The 21913-nt window shown below is 40.0% G+C and overlaps 2 protein-coding genes across 2 annotated transcripts; both read left to right on the forward strand.

Annotated features, from left to right (window-relative positions):
* Positions 1-202: 202 nt before the first annotated feature.
* On the forward strand, positions 203-16248 carry LOC117481976. Its single transcript, XM_034129922.1, has 7 exons — positions 203-215; positions 2540-2621; positions 10845-10997; positions 11954-12139; positions 13667-13744; positions 13833-13869; positions 15253-16248. Exons 1-7 carry the CDS (start codon positions 203-205, stop codon positions 15361-15363), a joined length of 660 nt encoding a protein of 219 aa, XP_033985813.1. The 3' UTR covers positions 15364-16248.
* Positions 2555-4268, forward strand: LOC117481840 (nuclear factor 7, brain-like). The gene has a single exon (XM_034129734.1). The coding sequence runs from the start codon at positions 2657-2659 to the stop codon at positions 4082-4084; it is 1428 nt and encodes a 475-aa protein (XP_033985625.1). The 5' UTR covers positions 2555-2656; the 3' UTR covers positions 4085-4268.
* Positions 16249-21913: the final 5665 nt, after the last annotated feature.

Below are 21913 nucleotides of genomic sequence, written 5' to 3' on the forward strand. Positions count from 1 at the left end.
AAATAATAAATGCTTTAGACAATAAGAAATATAAAGTTGACTGTTGAGTTGCTCAGTTTTTTTAGATTGTCAATACTATTACTGTATAACTAATATCCCAGGTTAAGAGGCACCTTCAAATAAAGATTGGTCTTTAAATACATTTTGTCTTTTGAATTGTTTGTCTAAAGTCAAGGATCTAGAACTGGTACTTATAGTTGTAATGATACCGTCTGGTTATAATGCTGTTTGGAGGAGGCCTCACAGGTAAGAGCACTAACTAGCTACCATCACATGTACTGTACCTTAGCTTGACTTAAATGTATTAAACGTATAATTAAGTGATAGCAAAATATAAATAACTAATGTCATTCAAACATATTAATTTGCTTGATTCCAGTGTTGCATTTAGCACATTGCATACAAACGTTAAGGGATTTTAAGATTCTGAAGTATTATGCTAAAAACTCAATAACTTAGATTATTATTTATAGTTTTGCTGAATAGTTTCATGTCCGCTTACCTTAGAAACGTAAAATGTGACGGCAGTGTGCAGATGGGGAGCATGTTAGCTTAGCTTCTTAGCTTGAGCTAGCTCTGTTACTTCCCAGCTGGAGGCAGCAGGTCCCGCCTCGGCTCCGCCTCTTTGCCCTTATAGAGTGGTGAAGTCCCTCCCCTTCCGGTTGAGCCCCATGGGACCTTATTTCGGAAAAGTTATGCATTGAAGTCAATGGAGAGAGAAAGATTATCTTTCGATCCCGTTTGAATTGTGCCACGAATTACACATATGATGTTTGTCAATTTAAAAGATAATTTTGCAAGTCAAAAAAAAAAAAATGTGTCGTAAAACTGTGAAGTAACACATTTGTTTGTGTGAAACGCTCAATGAACTACATCTCTGGTCAACAACACACGTCACCAAGATGGCCGTCACTACTGTCTTGTCAACACAACGATTGACTATCCTCACTATCACCACAATGAAACACGTCCTGAAGAATGTCATGCAAAGCTGCCTGCCTGCCTTCCTTTGATTCTCTCTGAACTGCCTGGTCGTTTTAATGTTTAATGTCAACCATTTGTGCAGATAGCATGAAGTAGAGAAGATTGCCGATGCTAACGTTAGCGTTAGCATTTCTCCCCCGGGCTTAAATGGTGTATTATAGAATGATCACACCGGTGACAGTACTATTCAAAGGGTTCACGAAATATGACTACTACTCTTACTGTTTAACATTTTGGGTTACTTAATGTTACTTCATGTTAAGGCTAATAAAAATGACAAGGCTGTAATGCTAACTAACGTGCTAGCTACTAGCTAGCTTGATCCACACACTCTTCTTTCATCAGACGGGAAGCGAAAGAACGAGCAAGACCCATTGCTGGTATAATAACAACCTGGTACTAAGCACACAGGCATCTTGTGAAAGTTATCTTATCTTAGCCAGCGCCATATAGATAGATTCTATCTATATGGCGCTGATCGTATATATACGGTATTATACGTATATCGTAGTGTCTCAATTGTGACATCACTTACGCAACTCTGGGATTTGTAGTCTTTCTAGTTGCGTATTTTTCATAGTCTTATATTTCAACAGTTTTACGACAAACTGTGACTTTTTTGACATAGAAATGATTTTTTAAGATTGACAAACATCATATGTGTAATTCATGGCACAATTCAAACGGGATCGAAAGATAAGTTTTCTCTCCCCATTGACTTCAATGCATAATTTTTCCGAAATAAGGTCCCATTACCCGGAAGTAAGTGGGCGTGACTTCGCCACTCTATTTGGAGCAGGCGGGAGTTAGACTCAGACGTCACTGTCGAGCCGTTAGTGGCCGACTCCGCCTACTAAGGGCTTCTCGGCAACTCTGCAGAATCCTATGGGTGACGTCACGGACCCTACGTCCATTTATATATAGTGGGTGTTTCTCAATCGCGAGTAAAGCTGCTTCAGAGCCACTATTTCAAGCATACTACGTCATTGAGTGCCGCCGAAGTACTGTTCCAATCTCCAGTATACTTGGAAATCTACCGAGCCCGGCGTACTCCGTTTGGAGAAATATCGAGTCTGCACATGAGTAGACTTCGCGGTCTTAAAATCCCCACAATGCTTTGCGCACGGACCAATTTCCCCAAATCTGTGGCGGAAGATGTAAGGCTGCACACTTGCTAGCGTGTTCCACACTTCGTTTTCCGAATGCCAGGAAGTATTCTTGACTCGCTTCTGAAGCAAGATGCTCGGCAGACATGTGCTACCAAGCAAGCGTACTCGCGATTGAGAAACACCCACAGTCTATGGTGCAGCCTCGATATTTCTCTAAACGGAGTACGCCAGGCTCGGTAGATTTCCAAGTATGCTGGAGATTGGAACAGTACTTCGGCGGCACTCGATGACGTAGTATGCTTGAAATAGTGGCTCTGCAGCAGCTTTACTCGCGATTGAGAAACACCCTGAGGAGCGAGGAAATGAAAAATAAGAGAAGTGAAACGCAGCCCCTGTGACGGAGGGCAGAGGAAAAGAGGATTTTGACATTGTTGAACAGAGCTGAGACGCCATTACAGGGTGTGAGATCTCTGCTGCGAGACACGTTTGGAGTATATTTGGGGAGAAGTGGAGAGACATTGGAAGTTGGTGAGTCCTGCTATTGAAAATAACTTTAATATCAAATGGCTGAGAAAACCATTCTTGTTAAAAGTTACCTGAGCTGCCATGTGTGTTCAGAGACTTTCAGAGATCCCGTGTCTCTGGGCTGCAACCACAGCTTCTGTTCGAGCTGCCTGCAGAAATTCTGGGAACAAAGTAAGAACAAAAACTGTCCCATTTGTAAAAGAAAATCTTCTAAAGAATTTCCCGGAGTGAACTTTGCAATGAAGGAGCTGGCTGACTCCTTTGCTGAGAGACAGAAAGCTGGATCATCTGAGACAGAAAAAGGAGAGAAGAAGGTGGAGGTGGTGTGTAGTAAACATCCAGAAGAGCCTAGATTGTTCTGTATGGATGAAGAGAGAGCTCTGTGTCCTGTCTGTGACTTTTCTCTCCACCAGAGTCACAAGGTGGTTCCTGTAGAACAAGCAGTCAGTGAGCTGAAGGACCTGCTGAAATCTGACTTAGAGTCTCTGCAGGACAAGAGGGACAAATACAAAGGAGTGGAGGAAACATACAATAAAGTGATTCAAGTGTCCGAGAAGCAGCTGCTGTCCACAGAGAGGCAGATCAGAGCAGAGTTCATCAAGCTCCATCAGTTCCTGAAAGAGGAAGAGGAGTCCAGACTGGCAGCTCTGAGGGAGGAAGAGGAGCTGAAGGGGAAGACTATCAGCAGAGAGATGAAGAGCATTCAGGAGCACATCTCCTCTCTGTCACACAGTATCTCTGCTGTTGAAGAAGAGCTGCAGAAACACAACGGGCCCTTCCTCAGCAGTTACAAAGCCACTCAGAGCAGAGCCAGAGTCCAGAGCTCACTGTCAGACCCACAGCTGCTCTCAGGAGCGCTGACAGATGTGGCCAAACACCTGGGCAACCTGTCCTTCAGAGTCTGGGAGAAGATGAAGGACCAGGTCCACGTCAGTCCTGTCATTCTGAACCCAAACACTGCACGCAGCTGGCTCTCTCTGTCTGATGATCTGACCAGTGTGAGACAAGGAGACAAAGATCAGCAGCTTCCTGATAATCCAGAGAGATTCACTAAGTATGCTCATGTTCTGGGCTCTGAGGGCTTCAGCTCAGGGAAACACAGCTGGGAGGTGGAGGTGGGAGATCATCCTGCCTGGAGTATAGGTTTGGCTAAAGAGTCAGTTGACAGGAAGGGAGAGATACGTGGCTCACCAAAATATGGAATCTGGTCTTTAAGACATCGCAGTGGAAAATACACTAATGGTGCTGGTAAGACTGTCAGAGTGGAGAAGAATCTCCAGAGGATCAGAGTCCAGCTGGACTATGACAGGGGGGAGGTGTCCTTCTGCGACCCTAAAGACATGACTCCCATCTGCACTCTCAGAGACACTTTCACTGAGAAACTCTTCCCATATTTCAGTATTTTAAAAGCTGGTGATGCTAAAACTGCTGATATCAAAATCTATCAAAGTGAGATTTCTCTGTGATGTTCAGGAGTGTTGGTTCAGACTTTATTCTGACTTCGTCTGTCTAGATCCTTTTGAAATAATCAAGGTAAAAAACAACAGATGATAATCAGAATTTAATTTGAGTCTGTAAGATTTTAAATGTTAAGAAGATTTGATCATGTTTTATTTACAGAGTTTTACACGTTTTACTCAAAGTCTCAGTGCAACAAAACTAATCATTTGTTTATTTTTTATAGTTTATCATTTTGTTATACTTTATTATCATGTTTTTATAGCTTTAATGTCATGAGATTGTTTGATTATGTTTTTTGTGAATTCTTGGCTTTTAAGAAATGTATTCATTTTGTATGTCGTGCTGAAACTGCATGAAAATCAACCAAACTAACAAATGAAAGCTGTCAATTCTCCTTGTATCAACATAGTTAATAATGACACACTATATAGCACTATAAGTCATGAGTTTAACTTTCTGATATTTGTAGGTCTTTTGATGAATTATGTTTAGATATGGATATATTGTTTTACTCTCCACATGCAAGTCATTTAATACTTCTATTTCATTCTTTCATTGTTGCAATGTTTCTTTGGGACGTTTTCCGTACTGTATACATCAGCGACGTGCAGTCAGTGGAGGCAGGGGAGGCAGAGCCTCACCTGTCATACTCCAATGTAACGGAAAAACAATTAAAGAAAAACTAAATAATAATAATAATAAAATGTCTCCACTGATCTTGTGTAAATGTGATTTCTGTATGATTCCAATCGCTTTTTATAGTCAAAATCAGCAAATTTGCCGAGCTCCGCTACGGGAGCGATGAGAAGTGAGGCAAGCACGAGCACTGCCTCACGTAAGCCCACAGTAACTTGCTGGAGCGCGGGCACTAATTTAGCGGGGCCACTTATTTTGTGAGCGCGCTCAAGCCATTTACTGTGGGGTGACGCATTCTGAGGGGAGGCACAGATGAGCTCTGCCTCACCTCAGAATGTGTCACCCCACAGAAACTGGCTGGAAAGCGGGCCCTAAGCGCATGCCTGTTACCATCTCACTGTATGTCACCAATGTGATGTTTGTAGATCCCTTTATTACATTTATCCTCGCCATCCATAGTCTCTAAATAACTTATTTCACGTATATATCATATTTAGGCTCGCTGGTCTTATCATACAACGGCAATGAAACAATTACATGGGGAGGCAGCCATAACCTCTGCCGCACTGAAGGGGGCGCACGTGAGCCCATAGGTTCTTGTTGCTACTGTTATTCTACCGCAAACAACAAACAAAACTTTTGAAACTACAGGAAGATAAGGAGGACTTTTACAAAACAGTAATAGAGATTGTTGTCCAGAAGGATAGCATGGACTTATATTCATCTTCAAGTCAAGGTAAGACCACAACTGTAATTAAAATGGGATCTTACTTAGAAAGAACAATCCAATATTTAGATTTTGGGTATCCTTTTGTTGATCGGTCTGTTTAAAATTAATCATAGCATCAGACTAAAAGAGCTTTTGAAAATAACAGAATATTTCGATTAAGGTCAAAATAGGCTATAATATTTGTAAATCTGACTGAAAGAGTCAGTGCCTCACCAGCCATGAACCTCACCGCACGTCACTGGTATACATGGACAATAACATTTATTGTGATTGAAAATGTAAATGTTGTTATCAACCTGAAAGGAATCACAGCTGTAGAATGAAGTTTAGTATTTGTAATGCTGCTTCAGATATCTTATGATTCAATAACCAGCAGTTTGATGCAGAAATGTGTCTCTGAACTTGATATTGGTTTCTTCAGGTGAATCTGTCATATGTGACAAATTACAAATATAAATGACAAAAGACAATTGTACAACAAACTATAATATAAATAAATAATTCTTAATGATTTAATCTCTTCTTATTTTTTGCATTGCATCCCTTCAAACATCTGTTTTAACCTCAACATGAATTGACAGCCAAACTCAGGAAATCTATATTTCCTTTTGTGAAGTCATGTTGTTAACCTGCTGTAAACAAAGAAGCTCCCACCCTGATGAAGGAGAATCAGCAGAAAACATGTGAGGGGTAAAGCATGGCATACTGGAGTTGTGCCACGTGTTTGATTTGATGGAGTTGTTTTGATTCTCTCTTAGAAACAGTCAGGAGTCACATTTACCTTTCTCCAACTCCACTGCAGCATTATAACATATAACAAGTAGCTTCAACATTAAAAAGAGTAATGCATTACAATCACTTCCTGCTAAATACATATTTATTCACTTTGATACTCTGTCTTCATTTACTTCAAATCCCAATGATCCAGTTGTTGATCAGCTGTGTTATTTAAAGGTCACCTATCATGCTATTTTTAGGCAATAGCATAGGTCTCAGATATATAAAAAGATATAAAAAACATGTCTATGAAGTGTTTTGCTCAAAATACCAAACAGATCACCCATTCTAGCCATGCCTCATTTCCTCTATTTCACTTCCTGTTTCAAATGTGCTGATTTGGGATATAAAACTTAAAAAAAAAAAAAAAATTGATTTAAAAAGAAAAGAGGGGCGGAGCTTATGCGGGACCCGGCAGCTACTGTCTAAACTAAATACTGCCGTGATGAAACGCCATATCATGGATTATCAAGGATTATTTCTGAAACAGTATGGAGCTCAAAGGCTTTCTCTCTTGCCGGTTATACCACAAGGTGAGTTCCTTTTTATTTCCTGCTTCTTCACACACATGCTCTCCAGTACAGGTTAGCTCTGAGTGTTAGCGATGCTAATGTAAACATGCACCGACCATATTACGTCCAAAACAGTCGGGCATTATTTCTGATAGCAACTTTCTGATGGGGCCGTGGGTGTAAAGCCAGCCTACATTTCCGATATTACGCCGTATCGGACGCAAATCTGGATCAGCCCCGTTTTTAGAGATTTGAGTACGGAGGAAAAGAGAGAGGGTTTTATTTTCTGAGGCTGCGTGAGTTCCCCGACACACCGGGGACACATATTTATGTATAAAAGACATGAAAAAGTGCATTTTGCATGATACAGTAGGTCCCCTTTAAAGTAAGACTTATTGCCGGTATTTCTCACTTAATCTAGCTAGGTAAACATGGTTTATATAAAAAGTAAACTAGTATTTCCCCTTTAACTTTTTTTGTTATAATTCACTTGCCTTAAATATTACAATTTACTTTTATAATTTAGTTTTTAATCAATTAACCTAGCTTGAAGACAGAAACTGTATATTTATATATACTGTGAGGTTCAAAGCATAATAGCATTTAATAAATTAAGTGGTAAACCTGTCATGAGCCCCCCCCAGAGTGATATCAAATAAAGGTTTGGTACTTACATATCCACGTTCCAGACTTACATCTCCTCTGCAGAAACGTTGAAGCTGGTGTAAACATCTGGAAGCTGAAAACAATTTACTTCAATCTTTCATAAGAGGCCCTGTTCTGTCTGTTTGGGGCGTTCCTCTGCTGTAGTGTAATATAGGTTTTAGTGCATGTGAATGGTCTCAGAGGCTAACATCCCTGTGTTCCTCCAGAGGGAGTTTCTGTCCTGCCTGAAACGCCTCCATTGGACTCCTTTGTTTACTTCTGTAACATAAGCCGCTTTCACACCAAGTACTTTGCCGTACTTATGGCGCATTTCCATTGCAGCGCGTAGCTCGCTTTAAGCGTGCCGTGTCGTGCCGTCCCCTTTTTTGGTTGTGCTTCCACTAGGCCTCGTTCCGGCGCGGCACGGCGCGGGGCCACTTTTTCCCCTCTTTTCTGGCCCTAGAAAATTGTGGTTCTATCGGGGCCAACAAACAGGGCTGAGTCGGGCTGAGTATGCTAAACTAGAGAGAGGAGCGCTGGCAAGAGGGCTAGAACTACAACAAGATGGACATATTTGACCGTGATTTAATTGTAATACACGTTTCAAAATGATGCCGAAGTAACAACATACTGATACCGGTTAGTAAAAACCATGAATTAATGCTTTGTCAAGTCTGCAGACAGACGGCAGGCGAAAAACCTTTTAAAATTCGTGTTTTTCTAGATGGAGATTGGCTAAGCTAACGCAGTATATGCCCCGACCGTCCACACTCACAACAACGGCCTATACAGACATAAATACAGCAGCGACTGTATTCACCATGACACAGGCAGTCTGTGGTGTGTACTTGTTTAACTTTTGTCGAGTTTCTGAACATATATAAGGAGCTGTGAGCTCTGAGTGCTCACAGCTAACGGCTGTGTTGTGTTTCTGGATTTCTCATTGAAGATGACGTCACGGCTCCGCCTACACTGCGTTACTATAGTAACTACCCCAGTTCCTAAACTGTAATGGAAGCGCAGCATGAAGTGAGTCGGCCCTGTTAAGGCCCAACGCGGCCAAGCCGTACCGAGCCGTACCGAGTGTGGCCGAGGCCGACCGTGTAGTGGAAATGCGCCATTAGTTCCCAGTACTTAGTCCCGCCAAACTCTTTAGTCTCGTAAACTGTCTTAGTAAATCGCATTCACACCTGAATAAGTCCCTGAGGGAGGATTAGGCAAATGAAGCCGCTGACGTCACTTCTTCTTCTTCTTCTGCTTTGGGTTTACTGGCAGGCCGCAAACAACTTCACGGCGTATACTGCCACCCGAGTCCCCCGGGTAAATCGGCAGAGCGCCGACACCTCCTCATCACTCCACCGATCCCACGTTTTATTTTGTGTTGCCATAAGTTAGTCTCTCTGCGTTTCTGCGCTGGGCTAATGCTAATGCTAATAATGCTAATGCGAGCAAATAAAATGCCGGCTTCACAAAACTTTTTGGGGCACAGCCCTACCTAGTGTCAGCAGAAAGTATTACACATAATGATTACAAAAAATGCAAAGAGATGCAAAAAAAGAAATACAAAAATATATAAAATATATTTTAAGGTCATGTTTAATCATCTGATTCGTCTGTACATTGCTGTTTTAGTCTGTGTTCTTCTAATTAGTGTCTACAGTGCCGTTTTGACCCATGTGGGACAAAACCTGACCATGCCCCACCCACTCACTGTCAAAGTGAACGGTGACTGTAAAAACTACACTGCGCATGCTCAGAGTATTTTTCAATGTAATGTGTGCGGCAAAAAAAAAAAAGACCAAAGGGGCACAGAGCTGCCATCCCCACCATACGTCATCTCACATCATTCAGAGCTGATTGGCTGTAAGTACGTGTACCGCGAAAAGTGTGCTGTGTGAAGAGGAGACGAGAGAGCTGCAGTGACGCGTCCTAAAACCAGGAAGTAAGCTGCAAAAAAGCAATGAGGTTTCTACATACTGTAGGATTTTAGAAAATAGCTCGAAATAAGATCTGTGGGAAACGTACCTGTTAGATAAATGCACGTTTTGTTCAGCCGGATAACATCCACATGTCTACCCTACTTTTATAATTTTTTTATCATAAATCTATCGATTAGATTTATGATAGACTTTTGAAACTACAAGAAGATAAGGAGGACTTTTACAAAAAAGTTATAGAAATTTTTGTCCAGAAGGATAGGCAAATGGACTTCATCTTCAAGTCAAGGTAAGACCGCAATTTTATTGAAAATGGGATCTTACTAAGAGAGAACAATTCAATATTTAAATGATAAAATTACATTTTTTGGGTATCCTTTTGTTGAACTGTCTGTTTAAAATTAATCGAAGCATCAGACAAAAAAAGCTTTTGAAAATAATATTATATTTTGGTTTAGGTCAAAATATAATATTTGTAAACCTGAAGAGTCAGTGCCAGTGCCTCACCAGCCATGAACCTCACTGCACGTCACTGCAGAAGCTAAGTTTTTTGTGCCCCACCACTTTTGTACTTATAAAAACGCCACTGATCATGTGTACTCTGATATTGGAAGAGTACATTCAGGATTTTCCCAACACATTTAAACAGAACAGGTGTGTGTGTGTGTGTGTGTGTGTGTGTGTGTGTGTGTGTGTGTGTGTGTGTGTGTGTGTGGTGTGTGTGTGTGTGTGTGTGTGTGTGTGTGTGTGTGTGTGTGTGTGTACCTGATGAGCGTGGTCCAGCAGGAGCGTCCGTCCAGGCAGCGAAGGTAACAGCTGATCGTTGTTTTCTTGAACTGCTTCACGTCCTCCAGCTCTTCTTCTCTCATGTCGGCTCTCTGAGCCACGAACAGCTGCATCAGGTTGAACAGCTCCTCCACCGCCTGCAGGGGGCAGCACACACCTTAGTTTAGCATTTACAATATTGGGTATTTTAGATCGCAGTACTGTACTTAAATACATTTTTCTGGTATCAGTACTTTACTCCACTACTTATTTTTCTGACGACTTTTTACTTTGACTTCTTACATTTTGAACCCAAATACCTGTACTTTCTACTTCTTACATTTTCCAAACAGGCTGGTTACTTTAGTTTGAATGTGTGTTTGGTGGCGTGATCATTATTATTTAGAGTCATTGCGTGCCTATTGATTTGAACACGATCCGTGTATCCATCATTTCCTGGTCTTCTCTAAAGAAGAGGGACCAATGAAAACGTAGTCATGTTGCCGTTGTTCAGCATGGAAACATTCATTAGCTAACAATGACATTATTGTTCTATTAATATAAAGGGAGGTCAGGTACTCTTTAAAACAGCTGCTAGTATATCAGCATGTGAAGGACACTGTTCAGGAACTAGTTGATGCTCTGTATGTGATGACTACTTCCATTCTGGAGAGGATCAGAAATACATGGATCCTGAGATTGAAGCTCAAGCCGGTGACCAGTGAGATGTTTTCTCCATGTTATTAACATGTGTCTCCTGCAGGTCTCTGGGTGCAGCTCTGGGCTTCACCGTGAACATCCTGGAGGTGTGGAGCTCTAACGGAGGATCGTCCAGAGCGAGCGCCTCCATCAGGACTCTGATCAGCTTCATCTCTGAGGACGGAGGGAAGGTGGTTCCCTCGGAGGACGTCACGCAGTAAGAGCTGCTGTTTAATGTTAGATATTGACGTTAACATGCAGAGATTTACTTACAAGTTATTACAAAGAAACCAGAATATATGTTAGCGGTGGAAAGTCACCAAGTACATTTACTAAAGGTACTTTTTCTTTCCATTGATTCAAGTGTAAATCTAATCAACTTCATCCGAGAGGAAAATATTTGACTTCATTATGTTATTAATGACAGTTAATGACCTTGTATATATGGATTTTCCAAACAGTTAAGATGAGGTTATAGAATATGATGTTACAATCAAACCATCCAACAGTTGAGAGAAGTACAGCTCTCCTGATAACTTCAATTCATCCATTGACAGAAAATGTATCTGCTATATTTTGATAATCATATCAAATATGTCCAGCTTCTTAAATGTGAAGATTTGCTGCTTTGAGAGTAGAAATAAACAATTCAAAAATTTGAAAATAGAAATAGAAATAGAAATAAACAGCATTAAAAAAATTGAAAATATACAAGTTGAAATACCAATTTACAGTAAACTAAATATAAAGCATGATATTATATACATTAAGTGTACATTAAATGTTTTGGTAAAACAAACATTGTGAAGGTGTTACTTTGGGCTCTGGGTAATTATGACGTTATTTCTCAATGTTTTCTATCTTTCTTTACAAACCAAAAATTCATGGTTAAATGGAGAAAATGGTGATTAAAATACAAAAATAATAAATAATTTGTATATCTTAAGTACATTTTCTTTTTTTGAAAAGCATTTAATGCAGGCCTTTAAGTGATTTCTGCAGAGTGGTGATCACACTGGATCTGAAAGTATCATTACATGAGTCCTGTTCCTCCTTTGAAAAACAGAAAAGCTATTTAAGTATCAACTCCAAAACCAACGTTTGTCTGCACTTCCCATCAGTTAGAAGATGTGTGTGATACCTCTAACATCCCCCTCCCCCCTCCTCCTGCAGGAAGCTTCAGAGCCAGGCGGCGGCTGTGAGGGCGGAGCTGGTCAAAGTGTTCGGGGACGGGCTGCTCTTCGATGTGGAGATAGAACCTGAAGGTCCCGCCTCCAGCCAGCCGGCGCTCATCGCTCTGGGCGTCCTGCTGGCGCTGAGCATGCTGGGATTGATCGTTGCTGTGGCCTTCATCATCAGGTGAGACACGAGATGTCTTCAATAAAGCATGTCGGTATCATCTTTATCGTCTTTAAAGGCCTGCTTGTTCTCCCGTGCTTTCGCAGACCACGTGTAAGACGTATCAGTCTGTGTTTTCTAAGTTGGGGTTTTCTATTTTGTTGTGTTTTAAAATGTTTCTACATCATGTATGAGGGTTTTCAGTCCGTGGCTATAAGTATGGTTTCATTGTCTCGTGCTTTTACATTTGTTTCTTTTTGTCCTATCGGTTTAGTCTAAATGTATTTATGCTGCTTTTTTATATATGTATTGATGTACAGCACTTTAGTCAACTCTGTTGTTTTTAAATATATAAATAAAGTTGGATTGGATTGGATTACACCCTGGAGAGAGAAATGACACAATGCAGGTTTAATATGAGTCTTTTACGTTAGATGGGGTTGACCTCAGAATTCTGACGATTTTCTATCTGCTGCAAATTATTAATTTGTTGAGGATATTCTAAATATACTGTACACATATAAACTAATAGGGCTTACATAGTTTTCCTGAAGAGCTATCGCATGATGTCAAAGTTCTGCACACATTTTTCATAAATGCATTATGCGTTTTCCTCTAGGAGCTCTTTATGTTCACACTGTTTGACTTTAATGTCCCTGGGGTTTGTCATTCATCAGCAGAGAGGGCAACAGTACACACATCCTTTACTCAAGTAGAAGTACAGATAATTGTGTTTAAAAATACTCTGGTAAAAGTAGAAGTACTGACTAAACTTCTTTACTCAAGTAAAAGTAAAGAGGGCTTTGAAATGTACTTCAGTAAAAAGTACCCATAACTAGCAGCTGTTTTAAAGAGTACCTGACCTCCCTTTATATTAATAGAACAATAATGTCATTGTTAGCTAATGAATGTTTCCATGCTGAACAACGGCAACATGACAACGTTTTCATTGGTCCCTCTTCTTTAGAGAAGACCAGGAAATGATGGATACACGGATCGTGTTCAAATCAATAGGCACGCAATGACTCTAAATAATAATGATCACGCCACCAAACACACATTCAAACTAAAGGAACCAGCCTGTTTGGGAAATGTAAGAAGTAGAAAGTACAGGTATTTGTGTTCAACATGTAAGAAGTAGAAAGTACAGGTATTTGTGTTCAACATGTAAGAAGTCAAAGTAAAAATAAGTAGTGGAGTAAAGTACTGATACCAGAAGAATGTACTTAAGTACATTAACGAAGTATTTGTACTCCACTACTTCCCACCTCTGGCAGTTCACTAAATAAATGTTTTACTGTCCCTACAAAAACAATAAAAGAGCTTCCCATTTCAGTGACCAACAATGCTCATTTACAATCAACACGTGTATCCTAATCCTTCTTATTTGAATGTCAACTCTTTGCCTAAAGTCAAACAAAGAGGTAATAACTCAGGCATGTTTAATGTTTAAATATCAGCGTCTCAATGCGTGAATGCTCCCAGGACTCTGGATGAATGAAGGTAGAAGTGTCACATTTTAAAATGACGACGTGTTTCCTCTCTCAGGTTCAAGAGGAGTCAGAAACACGAGCAGGATTCAGACAAGGAGAGTTTTGACATCGGGCGAAACGCTGAAGGTTACACGTGAGTCCTCCACAAACTCCTCATGGTCTTCCTCACTCTTCCTCACAGCGTCCGTCTGAAGACTTCTAATGAAATCTGTTTGTTACAGGAACAAGTCTCTGAACGGGGCGGAAGCGTCTGAACAGGTACGAAGAAGACACATTCAAAGTGTCACAATATAAATACTGATAGTCAGCTTGTGATATCATATTTCAAAGTCTTTGACATTATCAAACACATCCATATTACCACGATATCGTAGGTATCTATTGGTGCTTCCATCAAATATTTACATACTGTAATTTTGATAAATAATCTGGAGACAAATAAAAATGTGATAATTAAATCAAACAGAAAACACTTGTGTCAACTATCACAATATTGATTTATTACCCAGCCCTGAAACAACACTACTACAAGTAAAATAAGTATTTAAGTATCACAGTATTAGTATTTAGCCTGTCAGTAATTTACTATTATTTAATATGTTTCTGGATTAATATTACTGCTTTTTAGATGTTTATGGTGGTGCTAATGTTAACTCCTTCATATGATGATGGGTCGTTTAATCTACACAACGCATCATTCTCATTTATTGATATTGAAAATATAAAAGTATCATTTGTTTGTAGCTTCGTCCTAAGACAACTCATATCCTTTCCTCACTTTCCTAAGAAAAACCCCCCTGTTTCAGCTTTGTGATGATGCATTTTCCTGCTGATCCAAGAGGGGTTTTAAAGACTTTATTTAGATTAATAAGTAGGAGAATTGTATCAACACATAAACTGGACAGGAAAAGTACAACATTTCCCTGTGAAATAAAGTAGAATGAATTGAAAATACTCAAGTTAACTAGCATGAATGTATATTTAAAGGTCACCTATTATGCAAAATCCACTTCTTCACGTCTCTTCTACATCAACATGTGTCCCCTCTTCTTCATGTCTCTTCTTCATCAACATGTGTCCCCTCTTCTTCATGTCTCTTCTACATCAACATGTGTCCCCTCTTCTTCATGTCTCTTCTACATCACCATGTGTCCCCTCTGTGTAAAGAAACTCTGAAAGTTTCAGGAACAAAGATTCTCTCTCTTTTTGTCCTGATCCATTTTTATAAAAACCTGTCTGAAAATGAGCTGATCAGATTTTGGCCACTTTATGATGTCATAATGATGTGTTGGTTTGTGTAACCATTAGCCAATCACCAACCAAGGTAACCCCCCCCCCACATTATCACCTGAATCTCCTCCTAGAGCACCATTGTGTTCTTTGTAACCAAATCTCTCTCAGAGGGGCGTGGGGAGGGGCTCCTTATTTTCATATAAAGTAACAGACAGAGAATCAGCACTTTTGAAACAGGGCTGAAACAGAGGGGATTATGGGATGCTGCAATGATCTGTTTGGTGTTTCAGCCAATCAGAGACAGGCTCTGTATATATCTGAGACCGATAATATATTGATGAAAAAAAGAGTATAGTAGGGGACCTTTAAAGTATTTGATTAAATGTCCTGTATTTGTTTCATTGACAGACGAGGGAACAGGAGAATGCAGCAGAGGACGGAGACAGTGTGAGGTTTAAAGCAAACGCTAAGTGGGAGAACGAGGAGAGAGACGGAGAGGAAAGCAGAACGACTCTCTGATCTGAAAACAGCTGATTCACTCTGAACAGTCTGCAGAGCGACAACGACATCACGACTGATATTTAAATATATTTAAAGCAAGTCACTTTGTGTTAAAGATTAGAAACATTACAAGCCGTCTGCTTCCTAAATATTTAGACTTTTCGAGCAGTTTCAAATACACCTTGGTCCAAAGGCTGCTAATTGACGCTATAATTGATAAATGGATGTTTGAAACAGTGATCTCCATACTGAGCAAGTCCATGAAATGCTGCTGAAAGCTCTGGAAAAAGATAGTTAATTGATCATTTTTAGATCTTACATTTATTATTGTAATGACGGACCAGATTAAATGACAGTCAGCTTTTTAAAGTGTCAAAAAGTGGCGCTCTCCAGACTCCAGACAAACACAAACATCACAGCAGCAGATTTGATTGAAATTGACTCGACGAGAATCAGATGCAGTCGTGTTCAGATTGAGTTTTTATTTTTAAACAAATCCTCTGATCAGCCTGAGCGATACGAAACAAATCATAAATAAGATGGTGCTTTATTCTGAGAAGACGATTTATTCTGAAAGCAGGTAAAATGTTCTCACCTCAATTCAGTTTGAAGTCGAGGGAAAATAATGAAATACTGGACAGAAAGTCTCATCAGGACGTCTGTGTTTCTGTACAGAGACTCTTTATCATCAGCCTGTCGATTCATTCAATTTACTCGATTGTATTTTGTCGTAAACTACTGTAACCAAACATGTTTATAATTTAACAAATATCCGATGTTCAAATGTCACTCTTTATTTCCAGACAAACATTTGATCTATCTTTGCACTTTATTCGCAAAAATGTAAATAATATTTCTGGAGCTCTGTAGTAACACTGGACCATAAAACATCTGTATAATAAAACATATTTTAAATTGTATCATTTCAAATTGTCTGCTTTTTTGCTGTTTTGATTCCAGACGGGTTTCTGCTTTTACATATTTTAATGTAACACACATCTAGATGTAATGTAGGGAAAGTAATCAACTGAACATCAGCCATGAGTTTCTCTTAAAAGGTCACCCATCATGCTATTTATTTATTATTTATTTCACACACACACACACACATGGGCGTCGCAGCCATTATATGAGGGTGGGACAAGTCCCCCCCACTTTTTCAAATGATTAGTTTAGACCCCCCCACTTTTACTATGCGGAAAGTCCGTGAATCGGTCTATCCACTCGCCGCACTTTGTAGAGCGCTGTGTCAGTGCTTCACTATCAAATGAAATCCATTCCACTTGCTTATTGAGAGAATGCCCAAATCAATGAAACTCTACCATGTTTTCACTGCTACTTTGTACCAAGGCAGATTCTCACATAGCGCGCACATGTTCAAAGAGTGTTGTCATAGTTGGACAACTCAGATCTGTTGTATGAAGCGATGCCGGTAGCGGAGGTAAGGCACACACACCAAATGTTCAGGAAATGGTTAATACAGCGAAAATCAAAGCTGACGATCTCTTGGTTTGATATGTTTTCTCCCCCAGACAACATGGACATAAGAACATTTTTTTCAAAGAAGAGGAAAGTAAGTCATCAGCTGGTAGCAGTTAATCAGTTAACAGTGATGGCGGCGTCTCACTTCTGGAGAGGAGTTTCGTCTTTATGTCATGATAGAGAGATACAAATACTGAATAGTTTAGATGAGAAAAGGCATCGAAATGCCAGGTTACTATATTTATCATGTAAACAGGGAACATGAATAACCCGATCTCTCTGTGCTCATGTAAACACCATATCCCCAATATGATCATAACCAGGATAATACTCATAAACGGCTTACTGATGTCCATGTAGAGACGCAGTCAGTGTGTTTTACTGGAGCCTCAGTTCGATAAGAGATTCTTTTCTGAGTTCTTTAACTTAGGTACTCTCTCTCAAAATGGTAATGTGCATTATGTTTTAATTATACTTCTTATCATTCAGAAGCTTTTTGTGTGTGTTTATGTTTTACTGAGTGCTTATAGGCTATTTCCATCCCAGTATTCAGTTAACTATTTATTTTCTGTGCACATTACATAGACTAGCTAATATTCTACCTACTGCTTGGGACTTTGAGTCTTCAAAATGTCCAAGACTTACTTTAGAGTCAGTTGTATTTACATTCAGTATGACTTGTTATGATTCAATGTGAAAGAGTATACTGCTCAATAAATAATTATCACTTCACCACCTCTCTTGACATCTAGGCACTTGAGAGTGAGTCAGAGGCAGAATGCAGGGACAGTGGAGAGAGGTCCATTGCTGAGGTGAGTGATGAAAGGGAAATGACAGTTGAGAGTAAATTGTGATGTGGACTCTCATCCCAGGATTTTAAGGAAATCAGTGGGGATATTGAACAGGAAACATTTCAGTCAAGGGGCATCATATGACCAATATAGACAGAAGAGCAACATTTATTGGACCATTTAAGTCAATGATACCATTCCTAGGTGAACTTAACATCCGTATGGAGTCAGATCAGTCTCAATATTAATAAATGCTGACAGAAGGATTCACAAATGTATTTTGCGATTTATATATAAATGACTCTCCACAACAATATCTCTCAATGCACTCACAAATATTTATTGTTGTATATAAATGTACAAAAAATGGGCATTTAAACTGCTTTTTATTAATTCAAATACAGCTCTGAATTAATAATCAAATATGTTTCCTTTCTTCACTACTGGATGAAATTACAAAATGTACCAGAATACAGGAAATCTATTTTTTTTTCCGCCCCCACACCCCCCGTTAAAAATGTCCCCCCCACATTCAGGATGCTTCCTACGCCCATGCACACACACACTTTTGTTAGCCCCGGGTCAGAACATCCTGTATGTAATATAAATGTGTAGGGGGGGGGGGGGGGGTACAGTGGGTGGTCATTGAAAATGTGTTCTGATATATGTTCTTCACAGAAAATGAGCAAAGGCCATTGAGTGTGAGTTTGAAAAAATAATTGATCATATCATTTTTCTTTAGCTAAATAATGAAAACGGGTCCCACAGACCCGAACACCGTACAAGGGTTAAGTTTAGATTGAACACTGGTCAGATGATCAAACAGAGGAAACAAATGGGTTAAAAACATGTTTGAGTCAGAACTTGAAAGTCTTCCAGATTCTAAAGTTCATCTTTCCAATATATCTGCTGGTCATAAAAACAGATGACTGCATTTCTATCAATGATTAACTAGTAAAAGAGATTATTGAAAGTGAATGCTGACATTGTTGAAGAGAGCCTCGACACCAGTACACTGTGGGAGATCTCCAACAACACAGCTAGAGGACTGTAAGGCAAACCGAGGGGAAGTACAAGGTGAGCTGCTTCTTGAAGTTTCCTGAGCTGCCATGTGTGTTCAGAGACTTTCAGAGATCCTGTGTCTCTGAGCTGCAACCACAGCTTCTGTTCGAGCTGCCTGCAGACATTCTGGGAACAAAGTAAGAGCAAAAACTGTCCACTTCAAACTTTGATATATGAGCTTTTTCCTTTTTATCCTACGTTGTTGTTTTTTTAAACGTATTAAAGGAGAGGTGTCATGCTTTTCCGGTTATTACCCGTCCCCTTGTGTGTTATGAAGGTTTTTATGCATGTAAACGGTCTGCAGAGTCAAAACCCTCAAAGTACACCCTATAGCGAGTAAAACTCTAACACAGAAAATACCTCCCCAAAACGCCTCGTTGGAGATACGTCACGTTAAGCCCCCGCAGATTGGTCCAAATTGACCAATCCACGGACTTCCTCACACACACATCTGTGTGCAGGGAGCAGGCAGCTCAGCTGATTTCTCCTCCCTGGCTGCAGGCTGATAACAGACAGTTGGGATCGCGGCGAAATGCTCTCTGCAGACCCATTCTCACAGCGTTTATCAACCTTTTTCTTACTCAATATCAAGCCACACTTATTGTTTTTACTTCGGATGTGAGTTTGTGTGTGCTCAGGATGAGTTTGGCTGTGTTTCGCTATGTATCCTAAACAAGGAAACAACACCTCCACGGAGCTCAGCGCGATTCACAACGTCCCGACCAATCAGATCACACTGTGCTCACAGGGAGGGTGGGGGCTGGAGCTTTTGGAGCTACAACGAGCCGTTAAAGGCAGAGAGTGAAATTCAGTGAATACAGTAGTTTACAGAGATGCTGTATGAGAAACCAATGTGAGTTTGGAAAAATGCACAGTATAAATCTATTTTAGTAGACCTCAACAATGGAATTATGATCAGTGGAAATGGCCATGACACCTCTCCTTTAAATCTTATGTGTTTATCTTCCAACAGATAGGGCTACCTGGACAAAGTCATCGTCCTGAACTGAATACCAAAGTACATTTCCCTCTGAAAGACATCCTGACTCCATCTGGTGGTGAATAAATGACATAGCAGCATTTCCTGATGTTGATAATTCACCCTGACTGCGGCCCAATCCCAAACCACTCCCTCGACCCTACCCCTCCGTGACGTAGTGAACTCCGTCTGTAGTCACACTCGCAGCTCAACGAGGCTCCCTCCTGTCAGATGGAGGGAGTAAATACAGCGGCAAGCTTTGGGACGGCCTCCCCTCCCTCCCAGAAACAGGAAATGCCGTAACTGTATGTAACAACGGTTTCAAATCAGCATCTCTTAGACAAAAAATGTAAATGAATAACTCAAATAAAACTCCAAACATCTTTAATTGTGTTACTTTTTTGTAAAGCTCTTTTAGTTTTAAACCTGATGTTTATAAGCTTCTTAGATTTTGCAACAGTCTGTAAATATACACAACTTTATAATAAAATGCACACATTTACCTTTTTCTAGACTAACCACAGGTACGATCCTAAGTTAAAAAAATATGAGGTTATCATGAGGTTGTTAACATCGCAGTTTATCAGTGGATGTTTGCTGGAACTACTTTTTAACAGCGTGTTTCCTGACGGACACACACAGCGTGACTCCGGTCAGGTAGAGACCGGTCTCAAGCATAGTCTCAACTCAAGTCAGCACCGCTGCAGACTCGCTGTTTGAGGGCTTGATAGCCCACTCCCCCTCCACACCGCTCCACACTCGTTGGTTTGGAACAGCACTTAATGTGGCGGACCCTCCGCGCGAACGCGCAAACGGAGGGGTAGTGTGTAGGGGTAGGGTGTAGGGGGCGGTTTGGGATTGGGCCTGCGTTTCACTTCGGTTAAATGGATTCCTTGCGTCCCTCACTTGCGTCGTTTCCCTGCGACTAGTCCCTCCCACCAGGGAAGCATGGAGAGAAGCAGGGAAATGAGTTTTAAGAGCAATGGGGCGTCCTTTCCTCCGGAGCGTCACGTGAAGCGACGTCCGTTTGTGATGACGCTGCACAGCTGTTCGTCTCAATATGGTCTAGCTGCGGCCGCGGCCAGTACACGACACTACACGACACGCCCACTACACGACACGCCCACCTGACACGACACTACGGTGGCTGAGAGACATTACCGTACATGGCAGATTAAAAGCGAATTGACGACACTTATTATTAATGAGATCGTACATGGCAGATTAAAAACGAATTGCAAATGTTATTGTAGCATTTTAAGCAACTATTAAGCAAATAAATTAATAACCTAGTCTATCCGTTTGAGACACAACAGTATAACTTTCAACCCAAATCATTTTGTCAACAAACGGTGGTTTAGTAAACTTTTTTTTAATATATAAAATAGGTATTAATGAGATGATCTATTGATTATGTTTGTCTAACTGCTACACATGTATTTTATACATAAATGTAGATATTTGTGAACATCTAAATATAGTTGTTAAAGGTTTTAAGATATACATAATCACATCATGGGGTCATTAAGGAACCAATTAGGAGGGCCAGTCAGGCCACTAATGAGCTCAATCATTCACATGTATTATTACTTTATAAATTAAAAGTACTAGGGGTCTATTACAAAACCTTTGAAGGAATCGCATCAATTAAAATAAATGTATGGCAAGTATGATCAAATTAACATAATGTCAAGATATAGCCAATAGACAATCAACATGCTTTGAATATAAAGGAAGAAGAACAATAAACAGATGAACATTTAGGTTTTATGTGTAAATTGTGAACAAACCATCTTAATACATCTGGCAGTCTAAGACAGCAAACTAAGCTTCTTTAACTGCTGCTAGAACACAGTTTTACCATGGGGTATTTCTAACAAGACCAAAAAGATATACAAGGCTTCCAAAATAGAAGAAACCAACTCAATACAGTATTTTAATTTCCTTCAAAACGACAAAAGCACTAATAAAAACCAAATAACAATAACATAAAGGAAAAGTAATTGAAGTGGTTGCCTGTTGTAAATACCTTGGTATCTGGCTTGATGATTGTCTCTTCTCTAATAAGTCAAAGATATGTTTACTGTATATTATAAAAATGCTTGTCATGTAGGCATACTGGAGATGGGAAGGCTTTAGTCAGTGTTGTAGCTGAGATTCTTACCGTTCCAATGATGTATTAATAATAACTTGGATTTATATAGCGCCTTTCATGAGACCCAAGGTCGCTTTAAAAAGAACAGGAGTAGAAACA

The sequence above is a fragment of the Trematomus bernacchii genome, unplaced genomic scaffold (assembly GCF_902827165.1).
Source record: "Trematomus bernacchii unplaced genomic scaffold, fTreBer1.1, whole genome shotgun sequence".
Taxonomy (NCBI): domain Eukaryota; kingdom Metazoa; phylum Chordata; class Actinopteri; order Perciformes; family Nototheniidae; genus Trematomus; species Trematomus bernacchii.

Coding starts and splice junctions, on each gene's coding strand:
- LOC117481840 (XM_034129734.1), top strand. CDS start 2,657: ATGGCTGAGAAAACCATTCTTGTTAAAAGTTACCTGAGCTGCCATGTG.
- LOC117481976 (XM_034129922.1), top strand. Junction 12,140..13,666: donor GCTGTGGCCTTCATCATCAG/GTGAGACACGAG, acceptor TTCCTCTCTCAG/GTTCAAGAGGAGTCAGAAAC. Junction 13,745..13,832: donor CGAAACGCTGAAGGTTACAC/GTGAGTCCTCCA, acceptor TGTTTGTTACAG/GAACAAGTCTCTGAACGGGG.